Source organism: Budorcas taxicolor, chromosome X (genome assembly GCF_023091745.1).
Source record: "Budorcas taxicolor isolate Tak-1 chromosome X, Takin1.1, whole genome shotgun sequence".
NCBI lineage: Eukaryota > Metazoa > Chordata > Mammalia > Artiodactyla > Bovidae > Budorcas > Budorcas taxicolor.
The window spans coordinates 100,283,737-100,296,366 of NC_068935.1; the positions used below are offsets into that span (position 1 = coordinate 100,283,737).

General features: G+C 40.0%; 1 protein-coding gene across 1 annotated transcript in view; it reads left to right on the forward strand.

Annotated features, from left to right (window-relative positions):
• Nucleotides 1-12,630, forward strand: part of MAOB (monoamine oxidase B) — a 119,918-nt gene that overhangs the window by 41,549 nt on the left and 65,739 nt on the right. Inside the window, exon 3 of the mRNA XM_052662936.1 lies at nucleotides 1,123-1,260. Within this exon, the coding sequence (XP_052518896.1) occupies nucleotides 1,123-1,260 (138 nt within the window). The remainder of the gene's footprint in view (nucleotides 1-1,122; nucleotides 1,261-12,630) is intronic.

Genomic DNA, 12,630 nt, shown 5'->3' on the forward strand with positions numbered 1-12,630 from the left:
CTCCTCAAGGTGTGTCTCAGTTCAGTTCAGTCGCTCAGTCATGTCCGACTCTTTGCGACTCCATGAATTGCAGCATGCCAGGCCTCCCTGTCCATCACCATCTCCTGGAGTTCACTCAGACTCACGTCCATCGAGTCCGTGATGCCATCCAGCCATCTCATCCTTGGTCGTCCCCTTCTCCTCCTGCCCCCAATCCCTCCCAGCATCAGGGTCTTTTCCAATGAGCCAACTCTTTGCATGAGGTGGCCAAAGTACTGGAGTTTCAGCTTTAGCATGAGTCCTTCCAAAGAAATCCCAGGGCTGATCTCCTTCAGAATGGACTGGTTGGATCTCCTTGCAGTCCAAGGGACTCTCAAGAGTCTTCTCCAACACCACACTTCAAAAGCATCAATTCTTCAGCGCTCAGCCTTCTTCACAGTCCAACTCTCACATCCATACATGACCACTGGAAAAACCATAGCCTTGACTAGACGGACCTTAGTCGGCAAAGTAATGTCTCTGCTTTTGAATATACTATCTAGGTTGGTCATAACTTTTCTTCCAAGGAGTAAGCGTCTTTTAATTTCATGGCTGCAGTCACCATCTGCAGTGATTTTGGAGCCCCCAAAAATAAAGTCTGACACTGTTTCCACTGTTTCCCCATCTATTTCCCATGAAGTGATGGGACCGGATGCCATGATCTTCATTTTCTGAATGTTGAGCTTCAAGCCAACTTTTTCACTCTCCTCTTTCACTTTCATCAAGAGGCTTTTTAGCTCCTCTTCACTTTCTGCCATAAGGGTGGTATCATCTGCATATCTGAGGTTATTAATATTTCTCCAGGCAATCTTGATTCTAGCTTGTGTTTCTTCCAGTCCAGCGTTTCTCATGATGTACTCTGCATAGAAGTTAAATAAGCAGGGTGACAATATACAGCCTTGACGAACTCCTTTTCCTATTTGGAACCAGTCTGTTGTTCCATGTCCAGTTCTAACTGTTGCTTCCTGACCTGCATACAGATTTCTCAAGAGTGTGTCTAGAACCTATGAAATGCCAATCTGCTTTTTTTTTAGGGCTATCTTTTTTATCTTAAGAATAACATTTTCACAAATATTTATTTTTATTTCTTTCCATGGGAAACAGAACCAAAAAGTTAAATATGTGGACCTTGGAGGAGCTTATGTTGGGCCAACTCAGAATCATATCTTAAGATTATCCAAGGAACTAGGATTGGAGACCTACAAAGTGAATGAAGTAGAGCGTCTGATTCACCATACAAAGGTAAGTTTGGACCAACCTTTGAAGGATTTGGAGATTTTTCAATCGGTATTTCCATGCTGCTCCTGCCGAGTCACTTCAGTGGTGTCCGACTCTGTGCGATGCCATAGGCGGCAGCCCACCAGGCTCCCCCCGTCCCTGGGATTCTCCAGGCAAGAACACTGGAGTGGGTTGACATTTCCTTCTCCAATGCATGAAAGAGAAAAGTGAAAGTGAAATCGCTTAGTTGTGTCCGACTCGTAGTGACTCCATGGACTGCAGCCTACCAGGCTCCTCCGTCCATGGGGTTTTCCAGGCAAGAGTACTGAAGTGGGGCGCCATTGCCTTCTCCTCGGTATTTCCATATATTAGTACAAATTCCAGATCATCCCCTCAGACAATCTCCTTCATCCTTGAATGATGCATATGTATTTTATAAGTATATTTCAACCATTCTAAGAATTTTTTTTACAGTTATCAAAGGCTAATTCTAAATCTATTTGGGAAGGTTATTGATGAAGTGGTATTAACCATTTGGTAACATGTTGAACAAAACCAATAGAGAAAAAACATTTGTGATTTATTAAATACCTCTATTAGAATAATTAGGGCTCTTTCATGTGATACAAAAACTTGTGTACAGTTTTACAAATGCTATCTTAGACATCATGTGATAGAGTATTTGCAATATGTCTGATGTAATTATTTTGAAATTTGGTTATTATGTCCTATATATAGGCTGAACTCACTCTCTTTTCGAGATTTGCATAAAAATAGGTCAAGTCCCAAATTTCATCTTCTGTGGGAAAGCTCCATTGACCTCCCTCAAATTTCTGTGAGTTTACTGGGTCTCACATTCTCATGATCATTTGTGATCCACGGTTCTTGCTTCCATGATACATATGCTCATTCACATTCATGGCCTGTGACTCTCTTCTGTCCTTTGCTCTATGTCAACCTGGGTTAGAATTCACTTTTTTGTCTTGACTTTCTTTGGACTACCCCGAGCATTTGTGTGCAGTAGACTGGACTGAAGTTTTGAACAGTGGGGGTGAGGGGTTCAATCACAGAAACAAACAACTTAGAACTTAATATTGGACATTGTAATTCTAGGTAGCTCTTCAAACCGGGTGCCCTTGGTGATTTCTCACTGGCCACATTTTTCTGTGGATTCCAGTCTCCCACCATGTTTCTCCCTTTAGACTCTTCTCACACCTCCCTGATGCTTGTTTTCCCAGCATCTCTGTCTTGGTACAAAATATCACTGATGTTCTCTGACAAACAGTCACCTGTCCTGGATCCTACTCTGAAGTCCCACAGAAGGACTGGCAGAGATTTTTAATTTCAATCTTTCCTCTTTTCCTCACTTATCTCCTTAAATGGAATTGAGCAATATAGAGACAAGTTCCTCACTGGAAAAAATTATACCCTTAGGAGACAGAAGAAACTATCAACAGTTAGTTTTGAATCACATAATCGTGTTGACGTGTATATTATTTGTGGGTGATAATATTAAGAAGGACAAATAATAGACTATATGTTGTGAATTGTTTAATGAAACAGAAAATTAAAATCTATCTGATTTGGTATAATGTGGGTAACATTTATAAGAAATGTTTTGTTTGACCTTCGGAGTTTGTTTTATGAGCCTTTTCACCTTGCTTCCATATGTGTCTAGTGGGAAAAGAGACACATGAATTAGAAATGAAAATAAAGCATGGTGATAGCGTGATTTATTGAACATTCATCAGCAACTCTTTGTAAACATCGTTCATTGTGTTCCCGGCTTTTATATGTAGATCATCTTGACTGATTTCTTCTGTCTTCATGTCCTAACATTTAAGACTTGCAGAGACTGAATTTCCAGGACACTAGGATCTCTTTTAGATTTCTCTGGACAAAGGAGATGATGACTAGAAATTAAATTCATTTTTCTGTCTTTGTGTGGGCAGAGTTTCTTGGCAGTCAGGGGTATGTTCAGGACACTTTGTTTTTTCTGGAAATCTTTCCACCGACACTATGTTCCTTGTTTGAAAGAGATTGCTCATAGTCATCAGTTGTGGCAAGGATGTTATACTTGAATTTCTCAGAGTGATGACCAAATATGCTTCTTTCTTTAGCTATTTTGTATAATCCACATGTAGCTAAGAAAATAATTAAGCACTATCTCTGATTTGATACAGAATAAATACATATGCCAACATTGGTCTTCATGAAATTCAAATGAATGTTATTGCTTTCAAATTATTACAAAAGGAAAGCAGGTTTATTGTAAAAAATATAAGAAGAAAACTTGGGTAGAGAGAAACAATTAAAAAAACCCTTCAATAATCTTATCTAGAGAAAATCACTCTAAAATATTCTTTTGGTACATAGATTTTCATGTTCCTGTATTGCTATTTTCTGACCTCTGCTGGAGGAAATAAGAAATATCAGTACACTTAAAAATATTGTATACATATGCATATGTGTATATGTTTGATATATTTACTCTTTAATTCTCATCCTGACACAATTAAAGCACTAATGAATTTATGAAACAAAGATTTCAATTTTCAGTCGAATCCAGTGAAGTGTTACTTGATAATAAATAATAATAAAGATTTTAGAGCAAAAAAGTCCTCCCTAAACTAAAAATTTGTTCTCCACCACCATCACCTCCATGTCTTTGCTTATATGTTGTTTTTCTTCTTTTGAATCTGTAAAAAGCATCTGAGATGCTTCCATCCATTTCTGGAATTATTGACCAGACCTCTGACATCTGATCTCCTACTACATGACAAAGAATGTAGTTCAGAAATTTGTTTCCTCTGTAATGGTAGGAAGTACTTTAGCCGTTTGGACGTTACCTATTACCTATTTCAACAACTACTGTTCCCAAATGCAAACAATGATTCATGCAACTATCTAGTATATTTGTGCCTTGTTTCTTCAGTGGACCTGCATTGTATTTCTCAACCCAAAACCTGAGAATGTCAAGAGTATCAAGTGTGTTACTTCTCATATTGTCAGATCCTGCTATTCAAATCAGCCTGCTCAAGGACTCTGTGTTTTTCAATTTCTTACATGATTGTTAACATAAGACACAGTTTTACATGCAGTCTTAATAACATTAAGCTAAAGAATTTGAAGGTGGTGGTTGGAATTGAAAGTGGTGAAATGGATGGTTGCTGCTGCTACTCACAAAGAGGGGTGAGGGGCTATAGCAGCCCGTGATAGGCTAGCTATCCAAAGGAAGGACGTCTTTTCCAAGAAACAAGGACCCTCAGTATCACCAGTTCCCTGATAGCACTAGAAGAAGTGGTCTGTTGACAGCTGGGTTGTGCCCATGCTGGTCCCATAACAAGCATTCATCAACCCCTGATGTGTTGTGATATACAGGGCGTTTTGCTCTCTGCCTCTGATCTCCAGAAATGTTTCTGTATACTGAGTGGTACTCATTTTTAGTGCTACAGTAGATCTGTCTTACGTTGCTAAAAAGTGACTTTCCAAACCCTTGTTCGTGAATCAAAAATGTGGTACCAAGCTATAAGAGGATTTAATTATCAGTGGGAAAATGATCGCTTAAGCTCACATCTATATAATTTAGAAAGTGTTTTCCACACTTGTCAAATCAGTGATGCAGTCCTTCATGCTCAACAATTATTGTGAAACATCTACTCAAGTTTATAATCTATTTCACAGATAGTCATGTTGATTTCTGCTAGGATGGTTTAGAAGGCAGTTGTTTACATGCCTTGGAAATGACTTGTGAAAAATGTCCCCTTTTAGAGACTAACTCATACTTAAAGAGAAAAATACAAGAAATAAAAACCTCTTAAGGAATGTTGCTGCATTTTGCTTTGTGCCTCTTCCTCTTTTATCTTGTGTGTGTGTGTGTGTGTGTGTGTCTGTGTCTGTGTCTGTGTCTTTGCATGCTCACATGTGTGGTTATTGTGTTGTTGTTGTTTTTTTTTCTTTCAGGCTCATACTTTGAAGGAGTTTTGTACAATGTAAGCTATTGACATTCAGAGTTTCTCTGTCTCAGAAGTTTTATAAGTCTGAAATTTAGAACTAGTGTCAAGTGAAAGTATGCATGCAATTGCTTTAGGCCCAAAGGCTGAACTGTTAGGAGTCTGGTGAATGTAAAGATGTAGCATAACTTAAACTTAAGAGTCCAACTTCACACTGACAGTTGGGTGTTTCCAAACTTCAGCTCTTGTGATAAACTGAGAAAGAAAGAAAGAAAAAAAAAAAAGATGCTCTGGTCTTAGTCTACTTCCCAATGAGCAGAAGCCAAGATCGCTGTCAAAGTCCCTTTTGTGTTGTATGTGGTCAATATCAATGCTTGAAGGGATGAGGAGCCATTTCTCAAATACTTTGCCTACGTGTCACTGCTACAACTGCTGTTGCTTAAACGACTTTGTGGAGGAGGCACCATTTGGAAGAACTTTTCTGTTTGTTGAGAACGCTAAAAGCCAATAGAAAATACGGTACCCTCAGAGGACAGAAAGGCGTAGAGTGGAAACTAGATCTCTAGCGATCAGACCAGTTGGGTGAACTTCTTTGAAGAGATCACTGTCTCTCCGTGTTGAGGAACAGCAATAGAATTAGAGGAGACATTGAAAAAGAAAATACCCAAATTTGAATCACATTTGAGGAATGAAAATCATCCTAAGATGTAGGACCTCAGCATCTTACAGAAATCAACAGACCAGGAGTGTCCAGTCTTCTTCAGACTCTTAGTTTCCCTTTCTGCATGCCTCTCCCTCCAACATTATTAATCCAGAGAAGTCTGGATCAAAGTCGAGGGTGTACTTGCTTTTCTCACAATGACAGAAGAATCCAGGAACAGGTTGGACAAAATCTTGTATTTCACCCAGGAACAGCTGCCATTTTCCCATGAACTTCACACATGCCACCCAGAGCTCACTGGTTCTGAGATCGGCTTCCTGAACCTTCTCTTCCATATCCACCCCCACTCCACTTCATTTCTTATTTGTTGGAAACAGATATGTCTTATCATCATGGGAATATCCCCCCTGCTAAATATGTAGAATAGTAATTTCCTCTTCAGCAGGCAAAACCTATTTGTCTAGTGATCATTCTGAAGCTTATGTTAAGTTCTTCTGGAAAACAAAGTGCTAATTTGCATTTATGAAAGACAAGCAGATTTTTGACATGTGATTGATGAGGATGATGCTTTCAGTGGCTGAATGTGGGGGAATATTTGGAGGATATGAGAGGAATTTATTCTAAGCCTTCAAGGTTTCCTTTTAGAATTTAAAATATGATAAAATCAGTAAAGAAAGTGAAGTCGGTCAGTTGTGTCCTACTCTTTGCAACCCCATAGACTGTAGCCTTCCAGGCTCTTCAGTCCATGGTATTTTCCAGGCAGGAATACTGGAGTGGGTTGCCATTTCCTTCTCCAAAATCAGTAAACATAGTCTCTATGTAAAAACACACATGCACACACATCTGGATAAATTTAACATAGGTTAGAGTTGTGGGTAATACAGAGTTTTAAATTATACTGAAGGTAGAGGGTAGAGAATGTATAGAATTCAGTTATGGTGGTGAAGTTCATGAAAGGAAACAAGCCTGTGGCTTAAAATCTTGTGGGAAAAGTTTACAGCAGCTGTACCATATCATCATGGAGTATGGCCAAGTAGTCCAACTACTTGACTATGTGCATGCTCAGTCGTGTCTGACTTTTTGTGACCCCATGGACTGTAACCCATCAGGCTTCTCTGTCCTTGGAATTCTCTAGGCAAGAATGCTGGAGTGGGTTGCCAGGGGATCTTGCTGACCCAGGGATCAAATCCTAGTCTCTTGTGTCTAGGGCATTGGCAGGTGTATTCTTTACCACTGTGCCACCTGGTATTTGCTATGACCAGTGCATTTTCTTGGCAAAACTCTATTAGTCTTTGCCCTGCTTCATTCCGCATTCCAAGGCCAAATTTGCCTGTTACTCCAGGTGTTTCTTGACTTCCTACTTTTGCATTCCAGTTCCCTATAATGAAAAGGACATCTTTTTTGGGTGTTAGTTCTAAAAGATCTTGTAGGTCTTCATAAAACCGTTCAACTTTAGTTTCTTCAGCATTACTGGTTGGGGCGTAGACCTGGATTACTGTGATATTGAATGGTTTGCCTTGGAGACGAACAGAGATCATTCTGTCATTTTTGAGATTGCATCCAAGTACTGCATTTCGGACTCTTTTGTTGACCATGATGGGTAAGCAAGGCAAAGACTAATAGAGTTTTGCCAAGAAAATGCACTGGTCATAGCAAACACCCTCTTCCAACAACACAAGAGAAGACTCTACACATGGACATCACCAGATGGTCAACACCGAAATCAGATTGATTATATTCTTTGCAGCCAAAGATGGAGAAGCTCTATACAGTCAACAAAAACAAGACCGGGAGCTGACTGTGGCTCAGATCATGAACTCCTTATTATCAAATTCAGACTCAAATTGAAGAAAATAGGGAAAACCGCTAGACCATTCAGATTTGACCTAAATCAAATCCCTTATGATTATACAGTGGAAGTGAGAAATAGATTTAAGGGACTAGATCTGATAGATAGAGTGCCTGATGAACTATGGACTGAGGTTCATGACATTGTACAGGAGACAGGGATCAAGACCATCCTCATGGAAAAGAAATGCAAAGAAGCAAAATGGCTGTCTGGGGAGGCCTTACAAATAGCTGTGAAAAGAAGGGAGGTAAAAAGCAAAGGAGAAAAAGAAAGATATTAGCATCTGAATGCAGAGTTCCAAAGAATAGCAAGAAGAGATAAGAAAGCCTTCTTCAGCAATCAATGCAAAGAAATAGAGAAAAAGAACAGAATGGGAAAGACTAGAGATCTCTTCAAGACAATTAGAGATACCAAGGGAACATTTTATGCAAAGATGGGCTTGATAAAGGACAGAAATGGTATGGACCTAACAGAAGCAGAAGATATTAAGAAGAGGTGGCAAGAATGCACGGAAGAACTGTACAAAAAATATCTTCACGACCCAGATAATCATGATGATGTGATCACTAATCTAGAGCCAGATATCCTGGAATGTGAAGTCAAGTGGGCCTTAGAAAGCATCACTATGAACAAAGCGAGTGGAGGTGATGGAATTCCAGTTGAGCTGTTTCAAATCCTGAAAGATGATGCTGTGAAAGTGCTGCACTCAATATGCCAGCAGATTTGGAAAACTCAGCAGTGGCCACAGGACTGGAAAAGGTCAGTTTTCATTCCAATCCCAAAGAAAGGCAATGCCAAAGAATGCTCAAACTACTGCACAATTGCACTCATCTCACATGCTAGTAAAGTAATGCTCAAAATTCTCCAAGCCAGCCTTCAGCAATACGTGAACCATGAACTCCCTGATGTTCAAGCTGGTTTTAGAAAAGGCAGAGGAACCAGAGATCAAATTGCCAACATCCACTGGATCATGGAAAAAGCAAGAGAGTTCCAGAAAAACATCTATTTCTGCTTTATTGACTATGCCAAAGCCTTTGCCTGTGTGGATCACAATAAACTGTGGAAAATTCTGAAAGAGATGGAATACCAGACCACCTAACCTGCCTCTTGAGAAATCTGTATGCAGGCCAGGAAGCAACAGTTAGAACTGGACATGGAACAACAAACTGGTTCCAAATAAGAAAAAGAGTATGTCAAGGCTGTATATTGTCACCCTGCTTATTTAACTTCTATGCAGAGTACATCATGAGAAACGCTGGACTGGAAGAAACACAAGCTGGAATCTAGATTGCCTGGAGAAATAGCAATAACCTCAGATATGCAGATGACACCACCCTTATGGCAGAAAGTGAAGAGGAGCTAAAAAGCCTCTTGATGAAAGTGAAAGAGGAGAGTGAAAAAGTTGGCTTAAAGCTCAACATTCAGAAAATGAAGATCATGGCATCTGGTCCCATCACTTCATGGGAAATAGATGGGGAAACAGTGGAAACAGTGTCAGACTTTATGTTTTGGGGCTCCTAAATCACTGCAGATGGTGACTGCAGCCATGAAATTAAAAGACGCTTACTCCTTGGAAGAAAAGTTATGACCAACCTAGATAGTATATTCAAAAGCAGAGACGTTACTTTGCCGACTAAGGTCCGTCTAGTCAAGGCTATGGATTTCCCAGTGGTCATGTATGGATGTGAGAGTTGCACTGTGAAGAAGGCTGAGTGCCGAAGAATTGATGCTTTTGAAGTGTGGTGTTGGAGAAGACTCTTGAGAGTCCCTTGGACTGCAAGGAGATCCAACCAGTCCATTCTGAAGGAGATCAGCCCTGGGATTTCTTTGGAAGGACTCATGCTAAAGCTGAAACTCCAGTACTTTGGCCACCTCATGCAAAGAGTTGACTTATTGGAAAAGACTCTGATGCTGGGAGGGATTGGGGGCAGGAGGAGAAGGGGACGACTGAGGATGAGATGGCTGGATGGCATCACGGACTCGATGGACGTGAGTCTGAGTGAACTCCAGGAGATGGTGATGGACAGGGAGGCCTGGCGTGCTGTGATTCATGGGGTCGCAAAGAGTCAGACACGACTGATTGACTGAACTGAACTGTGCCACCTGGGAAGCCAAGTAGTCCAAAGGAGATGCATTGGCAGAGGCCCAGGTCATCAAAGGATGGTGACTAACAAGTGTGGTCATGTAATAGGTCAAAGCTTCAGCAGCCTGTAGGGATTGGCAGGAAGTAGAAGATGGCCTAAAATATGTTAGCCTACCTTGCCACACCCTCACAGAGCCCATGCCTTTCTATTGGCCTCTGCTTCAACTAGTAAATAATAACAATGGGAACGTTGCTCTGGCATGGACATCTAGAACCTTCCAAGTGCTTTCACACATGACCTCTTTGTTTATTATTATTATTTTTGACTGCTTGGTATATGGGATCTTAATTCCCTGACCCAGGGATGGAATCCACACCCACTATAGTGGAGTCCTAACCACTGGACCACTAAGGAAGTCCTCATGATATCTTTTTTGGACCTCACAAATGTGAGTGTCAAGTATCTAGAAGTTTTTTCCCTGTTTAACAGATGAGAATGTAAAGGCTAAAGAGATTAATTGCATATGGCAGGAAGCGATGCAGTTAGAGCATGAACTGAGATGCCAAGAATACACATTAAAGAGCTTGCTGTCCTCTGTATGGGAGACTTTCTGTTTTCCATCTGAGCCCCAGCCCCTGCCTTTGTCCTCCTTCTTTCCTGCCAAACTTACACTCTAGCATCTTGGAAAAACCCAGTTGAAGATCTTTCCTTCTTTAAAATTATCTACAATTGACTCCAGTTATTCCACTAACTTCTTCCCAAGTCCTGTATCCTCCTCACTTTCTTAATTACGTTCTGTGAAAAGCGGTTTGGAAGTAGAAAATGAAAGTCACTCAGTCATGTCCGACTCTTTGCAACCCCATGGACTATATAGTCCATGGAATTCTCCAGGCCAGAATACTGGAGTGGGTAGCCTTTCCCTTCCCCAGGGGATCTTCCCAATCCAGGGATTGAACCCAGGTCTCCCTCATCTTAGGCAGATTCTTTACCAACTGAGCTGTATGGGAAGCCACTGGAAATAGAAAGAAGTCTGTTATTTGTACTTTAAGATTAAGGACCCTGCCCCCTACCTCCCACACACACAGAGAACATATTTTGTTTACATTTGACATTCTTGGATTCTTATTTTTGTATTTTCACATAAAATTTTTAGGTTTGCTTTTGTCACTTTATAATTATTCACAGATATTTTCTAATGTCCTTAGATGTTCTTTGTAGATACCATTTAAAATAGATATATAATATTCTGTCCCAAGAACATTCTGCAATATAGTGGCTATTTTGCCAATCGGTTGCCTTAATTAAGCTTCTCCACTCTATTCAAATGGTCTAACATGTAATACGGATCTAATATAGGTTACTATTATGCAAGGAACAGGACTAAATGAGTTTGTGACAATTTTAAAGTCATTGTGGGATTTGTGGAATCCAAAAAAATTTTTTTAATATGAAAAGAAATCAAAAAAGGCACAGTGATTAAATAAAATATAGCAGGGGAAAAGATTTCCATGGAGCAATTAAACCAGGAAAAGACTGCAGCCATAGATCATAAAATTTGAGAATTGATGGCAAGAAAATTCCTGGCTGATGGCAAAAAATAATTCATTCCTGGCTTTTCAATCCCAGAATTACTCCATTGCTGAAAGCAAACGTGTTACAAAGTTAAAAATCACTAAGGGCTCCCACAGTTTCTCTTGGCTGCTTCAAGGTCATTATTTGCTCTGCTTTCCCAATCATCCAGGTGACAGTTTTACCAATGCCTTACCACTTTCTCTGGTGGCTTAGACGGTAAAGGATCTACCTATTAATGCAGGAGATCCAAGTTTGATCCCTGGGTCAGGAATATCACTGGCAGAAGGGAATGGCTACCAACTTCAGTATTCTTGCCTGGAGAATCCACACACGCCATGTACAGAGGAGCCTGGTGGGCCCCAGCCTATGTGGTCATGAAGAGTTGGATGCGACTAAGCTACTGCTTTCTCTACCTTTCAATCGTGTGCCATTTCTTTTCTGGGCACTTGCACCAGGTCCACTAAGCTAATGGTACACAATTTAGAATTTTGTCTTAGCAGTCCTCCGCTTCGAGTTATCATCACATGGTGACTCCAAATAAAGAACTCTGAAATGGACCAGCTTGGATGAAATTGGCACTGAACATTAAATACATTTAAATAAAGATTTAAACATAAAGAATTAGAAGAATTATGATTGTAGTACAAAATGTACTATAGTTTGTTTTTTTAAAAAGCCCTTATATGGTAAAACATTATGGAACCTATAAAATCAGAATGTAAGGAAGGTGAGAAAGGAAGAAGTATAAGAAAGATGAGTGTTACTTGAAATTTTCCATCATAGCATGGAATCAGTATATACCAAAATTATACTTGTAGCTAATAACAAAAGGAGTCAAATCTCTAAATGATCTTTATAATCTTTTGACTTTATGCTACAGGGCTCTTTCTCTTGTTTTAGGCAACATGCATTTGAAGTTTAACCCTTTCTTCAGTTCCCTTCAGTTTGTGTTTCTTCTGACTGAAGTGACTACGCATGCATGCATGTCATTAAAAATTTGATCTCATATATTTGTATTTCTTTCTTTGCTCCTTCTTCTCTTCATTTCTTACTTTTCTGTTTCCTTCCTCTTTCTCTCAGTCATCCGTTTGTTCACTTGTCCATCCATACCAACCATCCATCCATCCTTCTTTTGATGTTGTAGATGCATACACAGAGGTCTGGAATGTCATGTTATAGCTATTTTTTTTTTAACCTGGAGTAGGGAGATCAACCCTGGGATTTCTTTGGAAGGAATGATGCTAAAGCTGAAGCTCCAGTACTCTGGCCACCTCA